The 14,039-nt window shown below is 35.4% G+C and overlaps 2 protein-coding genes across 2 annotated transcripts; both read right to left on the bottom strand.

The window, feature by feature from the left end:
* Positions 1-4,779: 4,779 nt before the first annotated feature.
* Positions 4,780-5,943, bottom strand: LOC125199587 (uncharacterized). The gene is made up of 2 exons (XM_089060529.1): positions 5,603-5,943; positions 4,780-5,242 (listed from the first exon to the last, which is right to left on the bottom strand). The coding sequence occupies exons 1-2, from the start codon at positions 5,941-5,943 to the stop codon at positions 4,780-4,782; spliced, it is 804 nt and encodes a 267-aa protein (XP_088916655.1).
* Positions 5,944-9,080: 3,137 nt separating this feature from the next.
* LOC125199588 (putative F-box protein At1g32420) lies at positions 9,081-10,502 on the bottom strand. Its single transcript, XM_048097562.1, has 2 exons — positions 10,248-10,502; positions 9,081-9,971 (listed from the first exon to the last, which is right to left on the bottom strand). The coding sequence occupies exons 1-2, from the start codon at positions 10,500-10,502 to the stop codon at positions 9,081-9,083; spliced, it is 1,146 nt and encodes a 381-aa protein (XP_047953519.1).
* Positions 10,503-14,039: the final 3,537 nt, after the last annotated feature.

Here is a 14,039-nt window from a genome sequence, read left to right on the forward strand (position 1 = left end):
CTAACTCATTCCTACTCACATTTTATTATAAAACTAATACTTTAAAAGTATGACCCACATCCCACCAACTTTTTCAACTCACTTTCCATTACATTTCTTAAAATCCGTGTCGGGTCAAAGTGTAGCAAATTTTGGGGGACGGAGGTAGTATTTGTTTTATACATAAATTTATTAATAATTTTTTATGCATAAAATGTGATTCTTCGAAAAATGTGATTCTTCAAAAAACATTCTATTTCGACATCAAAATCACAAAAACCCAATATGTGATTCTTCGAAAAATATACTCTCCAATGGAGGTTGTCATTGCATAAAATGGGTTCACCCGGAAATCTGAAACCAGAAGCAGCTCCGGCTTCAATGCGCCTCCATGTTCCGGTTCCGAGGGTGTATACACAATGAGAGTTAGAACCCCTGTCCGGATTGATCCAAACCACCTTATATTGCCCACTTATTTTGCTCACACCGAATCCAACTTGCAACAATTGATACCACGGAATGTAGAGCTTAGGGTAACTGAGCTCGATATATTCACAAGTGATCAGATTGCATATGTAAATATCTTTCATGAAAAGTGAGTGGAAAAGAAGCAACACATTAGCAGTGATACAATCAATTAATCCTGTGCTTCTATGAGGGATCACCAAATCTGTGAGCGGATGGTAGCGGAGATCGTAGCTCTTCTCCATATCAAAATCGTCTTCGTCTACAATCTATCTATAAATATATAAAAGGGGAGTTTTGGAAATAATTACATGAATGCCATTAATAATATAAAAAGAATTTTTTAATATATTTACTATATTATTAAAATTAAATGAGATATTAATACTATAATTCTTCATTTTTTTCATGATTAACTACCCATAAGGACATTCATTACCACTTACCTACTAAAAGGGTACAACATTTGCACTTTGGTTGTCTTCTGCGAGACTACGCCAACTGCTGCCACCTCTTTTGCCATTTCTCTTCCCCTTTCTTCAATAATCCATGATTCAGATTCACGCCGCACTTGCAAATTCTAATTTAACCAATATTTTTTATTTATTTTTTACGTTTGAAATTTAGAAGAGCCCTCCTTTCAAGGTAATTGTTCATCTTTTTAGATCTCCATCATCACTCAATCTCAATCTGCAGATATACAGCTGGAGGAAATTTCTACAACTTTCAATCAATCTATGAAACCTTAGCTTTTTGCAATAGTCAAAATTGTTTAATTTGTTGGTGGTGCAGCCAAGAGCAAGACCATGAGATGGCAATCCACTTTCGCATTCCACCACGCCTCCCATCCGTGGAGCAGGAATCCGGAATTTAGATGTGGCCAAAAACTCAAGCGTGTTCCTGTGTGTTTGTCAATGACTGATTACAGATGTACAAGTCTCAGAGGAATGGAGTGTTGTGCGTTTCGGCCTACTCCTTTACTGGTAAAATCACAACTTCATGGCTCTTTGTCCGCTTGAGTCTTGCATAGTATTATTGTAACATTTACATCTTGCCTTTGAATTTTTGGTGCAGATGCATCTTCCGCATTTGTTGTTTATGTTGTTCTCCTTGCATGTTTTTATGGTGGAATGTATAATTTTTTTCATGTAGTGCTTGCTCTATATGAATATTAGGTTGGTGGTAGCTCTTATTCATTTGTTTGTCCTTGGACGTGGTATAGGTGGTAGCAGCTACACGGAAAATAGGCGATGTGGGGTATGCTATTAGGTATGCAACCATTAGTTTTTTTTTCCGGCTAAATGTATGCATATTGATATCGGTTATATATTCCATGCTATTTTGCTGTATTTTTTTTGATGATTTTTGATCGATTTGGCTTTCTTCTAATATATATTTATACATTATTTTTATTGACATGTGTTTGTGATTGATCTTTTGTTGTATAGATATAAAAGTGATTTGAATGATATGTGATTTGTATGCAATTTTTTGTTTATAAACTTAATTGGTTATATGAGTTTTTATTGGTACAATAAATTGCTATTGTATAAATTTGTGATTTTAGAACTTGAAATAATAATATTGTTTCTTAGTAGGTGTATGTGTTATTTTTTTTTCTTTGTTTGATTTAATATTTTTTAATAATTAATTTTTATTTTATAGATTTATTATTTCAGATTTCATACAATGATAATTTTATGAATCTATAAAATCATTTTACAGTATAAAATAAGGTTAAATAAAAAAATGGGTTGTGCATCACACGTGGGTGATACTATTTTCAATAATCTTGCACCGGGTTGAGTCATGCCCCTGGTAAATTCGAACTAGGGCGGGAGGGGTTTTGATTTTGGATTTGACGAAATCATCGGATTTCAAAAGATCGCGCCATGGTTTGCAATTGGATTTGCTGATTACAAGGCTTTGGATAGAGAGGCGGGAAAGGATTTCGATGGTGATTTCTGATGGTAGATTTTTGAAGTAATTAAGCTCCATTAACAACAGAAATTAAGAAAATTAAGAATCAGGGTTCTTCTCTTCCGAATATGGGCCATTCTTTTTCTGCACGAGGATTAGGTAAAATAACACAAAAGTCAGACAAAATATTAGGCATGATTTTGTTACATGATTTGGTGATATTATTGGTTTGATTTAATGATATTTCTTTCTTAAATCTTAACCAATTCTTGAATAAATGATATTGAAGATTTGGATATAGTGACTTAGTTTTTTTATATTCGAATATGAGTATTAGTTTGTAGAAACGATACTCCATATAAAAAATATTTAAGTGATTTAATCAAAATTGAAGGAAATATTTAATACAACAAAATAGTGGAGTATATGAAAATAATTTAGGAGATTTATCTATTAAACTAGTATAATCTTGATTTGATTAAGATTCTAGCGTGAATTTAAGTCCGCGAATTCAAAGACCTTCCACACAAATGTAGACCAAAATTATGAACTAAAACGATATCACATGCTCGAATTCGAAATTTCTGAGTGAGAAAAAGATAAGAGTGAAATCAGGGTCGTAAGGAAACCCACAACTGCATCCCATTGGCGGATAGAGAATAGATGGTACCCCCAATATATTCAAATAATAGTATATATAATCCCAAAGATTGCATGGAAATAAGTTGGCTGAATGGTTGAATACACTAATATTGCCGTCAAGACCTGGGTTCAATTCTGGGGAAGGGAATTTTCTTTTATTTTAAGATCTGTTGAACTGAAAATGTTTTTCTATTTATATTTTCTATTTATATTTTCTATTTCTAATGTATTTAACTATTCTATTAAGTGTAATTCTATTTATATTTTCTATTTTTAATGTATTTAAAAATTTTAAATTATTTTTTCAATACATTTACTTTATGCGTGTTTAAAATTTCTCAATTATTTTATAAAGTAGTAGTATTTTAATCATCTTCTATTTTTCTTAAAAATAATTGAAATTTATTGATTAAATCAATAGATGATGTGTTATTTAGTAACATTAAGTCTTTCATTTTAACAGCGAAAGTCAAAATAGTAACATTAAGTAATCCGTTTTTATAGATAATAATGTTTTTTACCAGAAAAAATAACGAGGAAAAATAACGACGTAGAGAAGATAAATGATTAATTGTGGAGTTCCAAGTAGGTATTACTCTCTACTAAATTAATCGTACCCCCATAATGAATATCCTAGATCCGCCACTGCTGCATCCTTAAACATACCGATGATAATTTACCGACGAATGTGTGAGAATAACACAGGCAATAATTCGGTTGCAAAGCCAGTGTGCAAAGCTGTATCAACATCGGGGCAGTTGATAGAGATCAAGATTGTGATCTTCATTATGTCAACATTAATTTTCATGTTTGAGGGTTTGTTTCCTTGTTTAATTAGTTTTTAGTTAATTTACTTTCCTAGGTTAGAGTTGCTTCATTCCTATTTAGAAGAGCTTGACATCTCTTAAAACAACAATAGGCTTCTTCGGAGAATTTAACTTCTTTAAGTTTTAATTGCAGTTTATATCTTGTCTTTTGTCTTTTTCTAATTTTGTGTTAAAGAGCCTTCCTTTCGTAACAAAGGCGTAGATGACAAGATAAGAAAAGTCTTAGCATGAAAACGAACACGACAACAATGTGATTTAATTTTTGTTGACATGGCCCGATAACACAAAATGTAGATTAACATTACAGACTAGAACGAGATAATAATCAACAGCCCGCATTAATATATACACTAGCTAATTAAGCCTAACATATCTTGCGTGTTGGCTTGACACAATAAACATTTGAAACAAACAACAACATATAGGGATAAACATAGACGTAGACTAACATTATGAACTGGAATGAGAATATAGACAACATAGCAAAATATATATACAGGCCTGCAAACAGTGGTGTCAGCAGGTCAAACAATAAGACCAAATCAGACAGCAACCAATAAACAGAATCTCAACAGCAACCAAATCAGAATCAGATGCTGAAACTGCAGAATCTCAACCAAGGATGTCGAAATCTGATTGAACCTCTGACAAAAGCCCATGAAAGGCTCTCCATAACAGAGGTAATTAACAAAATTCCATTTAGGGTACAATTTGGGGCTAATTGATTCGCATTATTGCAAAATCGCAAGAGATATTATAGGTGCAGTAGCGACAACAATATTACATACAACATCCAAAAATAGATATAGTACCCAGGCCCCACATATAGTGTGTGTCGGGTCAACAAGATAAGGCCAAAACCGAACAGGAAACAACAAAGAAGACTTATAATCCAAAAACTATACCACAAACAAAACTTCCATACAAACACACAAATTTAGACTAACTAAAACGAGATCACATTCTCGAATACGAAATTCTTGAAGGAGAAAAGGCTTGGAGTGAAAATCATGGCACTAACGTAATTCTGCGCAGTTGCATCATTTAACATACCTACTTGTTGAATAGTTTTTGTCTTGTTGGAGTAGTAGATGAGTTTCTTTTGGTCCAGCAGCATCAAAACGTCACCATCTTTAAAAAGTCTAATTGGTTTAACACCCATATATTTCCAATCAGATGCAAAATCCCAATCCAAATCAAAACCATTTCTACTTATCTTGTGCAGATTGGTCCAAGATTCCTCGACCTGGTATTCCTTCATCAACCAGATGACAATATCATCTTCCCATGTGTACGAATAACAAAGGCAGTCCATCAAAGTAGACAACTCCCTGGTTTGACGGCCATGTCCATCAACAGGAGGAGGAGGAGGAGGAGAGAAGATGTCATAACATTCATTCTCAAGATCAAAACAACAAACCCATAAGGTATGAGCCAAATCATCTTCTCCTCCTACCCAATGGAGGATGCCGTTAAAACCAAAGTATCCAGGTAAACAGGTTCCGAAACCAGAAACAGCGCCAGCCTCAACGAGCCTCCATGTTCCTGTTCCAAGGGTGTATACATGACGATAAGAGTCGGAACTCGCGTCTATATATTTACAGAGCACCTTATATTGCCCGCTAATTTTGCTCATTCCAAATCCATAACTAAGCATAATATGTACATCATCATCATCTAAAATGTATTCCTCAGGGCACCAGAGCTCGATATATTGATGAGTGATCGGATTGCATATAAACAGAGGAATTTGAGGAAACCCTCCCTGTGAGTGTATAAGAAGCAATCCATTTGCAGCCATACCTACCAGTATTTCTGAATTTTCGTCTCTAATTTCGAAATGTGTGAGCGGAATGTAGTGAAGATCATGACTCTTCTCCTCAACGAATTCGTCTTTGTCTTCGAATTCGAAAATCGAGCACCGAGTTGAGTTTGTCTGCTGCAAGAGAGCTAGGGCGGGTGGGGTTTTGAATTTGAAATCGTCGAAATCGAGCAGATTGAGCCATGGTTTGCAAACACACTTGCTCAATGCAATGCTTCGGAGAGGGAGGCGTGAGAGGACGTCGGTGGTGATTTCAGATGGCAGATTTGTGAAGAACTTGCGTTTCATTGATGGTAAAAATGGAATGCTTACAGTGAAGAAGAAAGAGTAGCAGCGGCAAAAATATTACTCCCTCCGTCCCCGATTAAGAGTCACACTTTTCCATTTCGGTCCGTCCCCAATTAAGAGTCACACTTCATTTTTACCATAAATAGTAAGTAGGGCTCACATTCCACTAACTCAATTCACTCACATTTTATTATAAAACCAATATAAAAAAATGGGTCCCACCTTCCACTAACTTTTTTAACCAACTTTTCTTTACATTTTTTAAAACCCATGCCCGGTCAAAGTGTGACTCCTAATCGGGGACGGAGGGAGTAGAATTTAGGGCTTCTTCACATTAAATACTACGGAGTATTGTTTTCTTTATATTCCGAAATTAATTGCACTCTTAATTCTAAGGGAGACATCATTATTTAAAAATCTGAAAAACATAGAAAACTTTCTTTTATCCTAATTTTAAAACTCTGGCTTCGCTGCCTCCGTTGGAGCGAGGGCGCCTAAAGGGTAAAGGCAAGCGACGAGATGACGGGTTAAGCAGGCAGCCCTAAGGGCATCAACAACGGTGGCCCTTAACCAAGTAACACGTTACCAAGCAATTGAGCTCCTTATGTCTCGTTTTTTGGTAATTGAACCGGGACATGCCACGATGCTCAACCTCAAAATGTTAAGCAAGCACACAATCGAGCATATTGCATCAAAAAACGCGCAAAGATAATTTGATGGTTAAAAGCTTGATCGAGCATACTCGACCTCTCCATTGTCGGTAAGCACGATCGAGCATCATACATCAAGTAATAGTTCAATCCTTAATACTTAGTTGTACATTTAGAATTATTAATTCCTATCATTCGTATGCAAATAAAGAAAACGGAAACATTAAAGGTTAAAGCTAATGATGTTTTTGTGATTAAAATTGTTATAGCACATCATACAATTGGAAAATCATTTAAAGGCCTCACGATCTATGAATGAGCTTTTCCGATCGTGTCACATTTACATACTCAATATGTCATGAAATATTACGTATGGATAAATACACATACAGAAGATTAGTAAATATGCTTGAAACGATTGGACGACCAAGATGTATATGTAACCCAACAGTTGATGAGTGAGTTGCAATTTTTTGTCATGAAAAAGTGAATCGATTCGCAGGTGCTTCAATAGTATACGGCAAATGCAGATGTGTGGATAAGAGAGTGTTTGTTCTACAAAACCAAATTCTGTTACTATTAATGGTGAAAGGAGAAGAGAGGTAGTGGCAAGCAATAATTAATTTCTACACATAAATATTTGTATTTAAACGCATCAAATTGCAATTCACAGCAACCAGGCATGAACCGGCGGTTTGTCAACCCGAAAATTACGCAGAAGGATCCAGAGAAGAAGATCTCCTCGATGAAGGAAATCGCAACCGGTCTCTCTGCTAAGCTCTCATCAGATATGTAAATATAGCTCAGTGCCCAATCATTCTTGTAAGAGATCAAATACTGTTAGCCACAATTTAAAATTATATTTGAGAGGCCAAATTATTCGGTTCAAGACGGCTCAAGTATTCAACAATTCATCAAGTATTTTAAACACTAGGTTGACAAAGATAAATGTTTCTAACTATACAGTTCCTCGTTCCTGAAAAATAATTTATTTTTATTACTATCATACATCCTTCAGTATAATAGTCTTACATGAAACAGTTCATAATGATAAGATCAGTGGCGGACCTACTCAGAGCCATCAGGGTCCTATGGTTTATGGAACCCCCATACATTTTGCGTATATCTATATTGACACTTCAAAGCAAATATGTAAGTAGCTCAGATGGCATCTTTCTCTGCCTCCAGCGTGGAGTTTGGTCCGAGTTCGATTCCCAGCTGTGGCAGCATTATTTCCTTCACACTTCCCTACATATCGTCTTGGACATCACCGATGCCAAATCGTGTCAACCATCGATCGTTTCATGATCGGCCCTCGCCTGTGTCAAGCAAGCTAGGAAAGGAGGTTTTCGGATGCCAAATCGTGTCAACCATCGATCGTTTCATGATCGGCCCTCGCCTGTGTCAAGCAAGCTAGGAAAGAAGGTTTTCGGAATCGGAAAGAAGGGATTCATTGAAATGATCAATAATGGTTCATTTGGAGGTGAATCGTCTTACAAACTAAATATCTTATTCATCATCATATGAACTTGCTAGATTGTTTTCCACAAATATTACTATATCTTATAACTTGAAACAATTACGGTAATTCACAATGTACGTCCCTTCTCCGTCCCCTAATCCTATCCTCTAGGACATCACTGATGCCAAATCAGGTCAACCATCGATCGTTTCATGATCGAAAATATTGATTTTTCCTATTCAAGAAGATTTAAATATTCAGTCTGATTTTTAGAATGTTGTGTGAAATACCAAAACTTGAACCCAATATATATGCTCCTAGTAGCCAGACAAGATAACTACACGGTATCAAAAGCATAAATCCGAAAACATTCAGCACAAACACATCTTGTACAAATGCAAACACAATAGCAACAATTAGTTTATATTAAATATAAAAATGTTAAGAACGAATAAATAATTCAAAAACAAGAAAGAGATATATGGTGATTTTTATGAGAATATTTGTAAAGAAATGAGAGAGAGAATTAATAAAGTAAGGGACAGAGAAAATACTGAATATGGTGAAATACCAAAGATAAGGGTTTCTTACTGTACACATCCTTCCTTTATAAAAATTATACTCATCTTTGTTATTTTGGTGCATCCACAAAAATGAGTCCGATAACTTTGAAAGACAGTAATCCACTACGTATATAATAGCACAACATTATAACAAAACATGATATGGTCAAACCCGAGCACCACACAATAAGAAAACCTTCAACACGAACACATATCGTAAAATTAAGACAACAAAGCGATTTAACAATATAAACTAGAGTGAGATTATAGACAATAGACCACAATAGTTCATATTTGGTACATCCTCATAAAATCTGTCCATTTCCATTTATAGACGGTACCCCCAAGATATATATAATGCACGACATGATTAATCAAACACAAATATGAACTCATAAGAAATTTAAGTTGTATTGACAAAACACGACAACAAACAAACACTATAAGTACATTAATATCAACTTAGTACGAGATTACATTCTCGATTCCAAAAGTCTTTAGTGAGAGAAGGACAGGAGTGAAAATCATGGCATGGGTAAGGTGATTCCGCACATACAATTCCTCAAATGTACGGAGTTGTTCCATAAGCCTATTGGAATACTCAATCGTACTGAGTGATTCATCAATCGGACCGAGATGTTCATGAATCAGACCGAGTTGTTCAATAGTACCTTTCTTGCTGGAGTAGTAGATGAGACGCGTCTTCTGGTAGTATAAGTCAATGTGTTTCGGCACCATCAACATCAAAATGTCACCATCATTGAAAACTTTGATAGGATAAACAGACTCTATTCCATAGCAATCGCCAAAATTAAAATCATAACCATTATAAGTCAACCTGTACTCAAAGGTCCAAGATTCCTCGACTTGGTATTCCTTCATCGACCAGAAGAATATATTATCGTTCCACGCGTAAGAAACACACAGACAGTCCCTCAAAACACTCAACTCCACATACGGATGCTGAACAGCGGCAGGAGGAGCAGAGAAGATGCTAAAACATTCTGTTTCAACATCAAAACCACATATCAACAAGGGTCGAGTGGAGTCATACACGTTCCAGTGGAGGTTTCCGTTACACACAATCCGTCCGTATGAACGGAATCCGAAACCAGAAGCAGCGCCAGCTTCAAGGCGCCTCCATTCTCCCGTCCCGAGGGTGTACACATGATGGGCAGATCCGTCGCGATTGATGCACACGACCTTATATTGCCCACTAATTTGACTCACACCGAATCCAAGACTCAACCTATAATTAAAATTAATCGACATGGATTGTTTGGGTCGGCAGATCTCGATATACTGACAAGTGAGAGGATTCCATATAAAGAGATGGTTGTCCGGATTCCCAAACTGAAAGTATAGGAGAAACAATCCATTAGCTTCGATACCTACCAGTGATTCCGGTCTTGAGTTTCTGAAAGGAATATCGAAACGAGTGAACTGATTGTAGTGAAGCCCATGAGGAATTGGATCTTCGTCTTCGTTTTGAATTTGATCTTCTTCTTCGTCTTCGTGTTTCTCTTCATCTTCAATTTGGACTTCCTCTCCGACTTCGTGGAGATTTTGATTTTGAATTTGGTCGTCTTCTTCTTCTTCATCTTCTTCATCAAGGAAATCGAATAGGACTTCCTCTTCGATTTCTAAAATTGTGCAACGAGTTGAGCCAATCCTATCGTCAGCCCTCGCCGGCGTCAAGCAAGCTAGGAAAGGAGGGGTTTCAGGATCGAAAAGAAGGGATTTGGTGAAATCGAGGGAGCCGAGGAGATTGCGCCATGGTTTGCAGACGCATTTGCTGAGTGCAAGGCTTCGGAGAGGGAGTCGTGAGAGGATTTTAGCGGTGAGTTCTGATGGTAGATTTATGAAGAAATCACCCCTCCCCATTGATGGATTTGAATCACGGCTTGAAGAAGAAGAAATGAAAATTGCGGCAGAGCTGCGTTTGCTTTGTGAATTGGTAATTAGGGTTTCTTCTTAACAGGAGTCTTATTTATTCTTTTTTTGCTTTTTAAATCCATTTAATTTTATATTTTTTAAATTTGGTAGAAAAAGGAATCAAAAACAGTATCTCCGCAGATGCAAGAAGAAGTAAGGGTTGTGTTGGCTCTGTGTTGTTGGTGTGTGATTAATGTGTGGTGCACGAATCTCGAACAGCAGCATCGAACTTGTTTATGATACTGAACTTGGCGTTAGCTCGAACGCTGCCTTCTCTCCAATCCTTTCCACACCCAATGGCTTGTCAACTGAGCATGCTTCTAAGGAGCGAGTAGAAACCATCATTCACTGCAACCGTTGATATGGAGTAAAGACAATTCGACAAAAAAATAACGAAAATAGAGAAAAGCCAAACTCAAAAGAAGAAAAATACTCCGAAGAAACCCTAGACTATCCTCTGAAGAGGCCTAATAATCCCCTCTCTCCGAAGGCTACTACTATTTATACCATCATATACACTTTATTTTTGGAGATAACTTGCTAGGAGTATAAAGAGAAGCTATTTATAGAACTTCTATGAACTCTATTCTAGGAAAGTAAGTCAACATATAAATAAATAAGGAAACAATTCCTCAAATTTAAAGTAATCTTCAACAAAATGAAAATAATTTCAAGAGATAATGAATATCACTAGCTTGATCTATGTCAAATCCATCGAGTCATTGTTTTGTTTGCAAAATGAAATAATTGATATGGAATTAAATTTTAAAAATTGCGCGAGAACAAACTACACACATTGCACAATCATTAAATACACACACATACTCAGTAAAAACACACTGCGCGCGCACACACACTACACAAAGTCATTAAAAACATACTACGCACACATACATGCACACACATACATAACTCACTACGTGGCGGATCTAGGGGGCAAGAGGGGGGCGGTTGCACCCTCCCGGCCGTTTGGAGAGCCTAAACTTTCCTTTGAATCGAGCCAAAAATAGCATATCCGCCCCCTCCGTGGAGTGTAGAGATGTATTTGTTTTCAATAAATTTCATATAAAACGTAGTAGCCCAATGGTTTGGTTGTTGGATTTTTAACTAAGAGCTCTAGGGTTCAACCCTAATCAAGAACAATATGTTTTCCATTCTTTACTTTTTTTCTTTTTACAAATTCATATTTCTTCTTATTATCAAAGTAATACCTTTAAATACTTTATGAAATCTAAACTTTTACTAATTTGCATATATTTTGTTGTTATATTTATTTATTAGTTAAAAATCATTTTTAATCTTTTGTTAAAGTTTTTTTTTCCTAAAGTACTTATAATTTGTGATCTCGCATCTTATTCTCTATGTAACAAAATAAATATTTTTGAAATCTAAATATTTACTACATTCCTTATATCACTTTTGTATATAATATTTACAATGGTTTTGAATGCATATAATAATTTCAATAATTTTATATTTTAAAATGAATACTCCCTCCGTCCCACTTTCGGAGTCGGTTGAGTTCGGCACGAGATTTAAGAAATATAAAGGAAAGTTGTGAAAAATGATAGTGGAATGTGGGTCCTACTTTTTTATATTAGTTTATCAATAAAATGTGAGTGGAAGAAAGTTAGTGGAATGTGAGGCCTAATATCATTTATGGAAAATTCCAACCGAGACTCCTAAAGTGGGACACCCAAAAATGATAAACCAGGACTCCTAAATTGGGACGGAGGGAGTAATACATATTTGTAGGCTAATAGTACATGTTTATATTTTATTAACGAAGCTAGTGCTACTAAAATATTAATATAATATTATTTAATTTATTATTAAAATAATGCTATTAAATTTAATATTTAATATTTAAATAATAAATTTATTAATATTTAAACTACTAAATTCCGCCCCCGCCATTTCCGGGGTCTGGATCCGCCATTACGCACACTATACCATTCACAATCAGGGACGGAACCACCAGCGGGGGCTTGGCCGGTCCCAAAAACCTCTCACCTATGGTCTCCCTCCGTGACGGCACCCCGGCGCCCTAGTATGAATCCAAAATACTTACAGTAAGCGGCGCACAAAATTTTAGGAAAGAAGATGTTTTATAATTGGGCTTCAAATCACGTAGTATTATTAGTTGTTGGGCCTTAACTTTTATCATATTTTTAGGACTATTTTCTAGTATTAAATTTTAACCAGGCCCAAGTGTAAACAATTACACTTTTGTCAAGCTGAGAAATTCTTTTTTACGAATTTTGTTCTTTTCTTTTTAATTTACTTTTTTTCTTCACATTTTATTTTCATTTTTTCAACCACGAGTGGGAAACTTGTCACCAAATTGTCCAAATTTTAATTCTTAAAAGCATATAAAGTTAGCAAGCACAATAATTTCAATCTCCTCACCATAAACTTAATATTTCATGTTAAACTATTTAAAGTACAATGCACACAATATTCATCGATTTAATAATCAATTTTATAGATTTCATTATTTTATTTTTTTCATGACGTAGAATCAATTAAAAGATGAATAACTAATTTACAACAACTATTTTAGTTTTGATTCTAATACATCTTTGTATAGATGTATTTTGATTTTAACGAAACAGTAAATCGAATTATATACATAGTAGTATATTATCTATTTTTTAAATATTATTATTATTTTCAATATTGTAATAATATTATTATTTTATTAAATTTCAGCACCGGCCAATTTATATTTCTGGTTCCGTTCCTACTCACAATACACACACTAAATACCACATGTGTGTATGAGTGTGCATGTGTGCAACGTGTGTGAATGTGTGTGTGAGTGAGTGCAGTGTGTGTCTAAGAATGTGTGTGTGTGAATGTGTGCAGTGTGTGTAAGAACGTGTGAATGTGTGCGTTGTGTATGAATATGTGCAGTGTGTGTAATTTACTAAATATTTGGAACTCTACTATTTGCAAAGGAGGGGTTTCGGAATAGGAAAGAAGGGATTTGGAGAAATCGAGAGAGCCGAGGAGATTGCACTATGGTTTGCAAACGCATTTGCTGATTGCAATGCTTCGGAGAGGGAGGCGTGAGAAGATGTTAGTGGTGAGTTCTGATGGTAGATTTGTGAAGAAATCACGCCGCGCGATTGATGGATTGAAGCACTGCTTGAAGAAGAAATGGAAGATTTGTACAGTAATCACGCCCCACTGATGGATTGAATCGAATCACTGCTTGAAGAAGAAATGGTAGTCGTGGCAGAGCTGAGTATGCTTTCTCAAGAGGTAATTAGGGCTTTTCCTTAATAGTATTTGTTCTTTTTTTACTATTTAAATCCAACTAATTTTGTATTTATTTTCCTCAATAGTGGTAATTGGAATTCCATGGAATTGAATTAGAATTCAATTCCAAATTCTTAGTATGACAAAATGAAATAATTGATATGGAATTGAATTTCAAAAATTGAGCGAGAACACACTACACACGTTGCTCAATCATTAAAA

This window comes from Salvia hispanica, chromosome 6 (genome assembly GCF_029641045.1).
Source record: "Salvia hispanica isolate PSC_SH4W2 chromosome 6, Shi_PSC_v1, whole genome shotgun sequence".
Taxonomy (NCBI): Eukaryota; Viridiplantae; Streptophyta; class Magnoliopsida; order Lamiales; family Lamiaceae; genus Salvia; species Salvia hispanica.

Bases quoted from the DNA above. Each gene is read 5' to 3' on its own strand.
- LOC125199587 (XM_089060529.1), bottom strand. From the start codon at position 5,943: ATGAAACGCAAGTTCTTCACAAATCTGCCATCTGAAATCACCACCGAC. The intron at 5,243-5,602 runs ACAGGGAGGGTT...GGTTTGTTGTTT, and splicing joins GGATTGCTTCTTATACACTC to TGATCTTGAGAATGAATGTT.
- LOC125199588 (XM_048097562.1), bottom strand. From the start codon at position 10,502: ATGGGGAGGGGTGATTTCTTCATAAATCTACCATCAGAACTCACCGCT. The intron at 9,972-10,247 runs GTCCTATTCGAT...CTATACTTTCAG, and splicing joins TTTTAGAAATCGAAGAGGAA to TTTGGGAATCCGGACAACCA.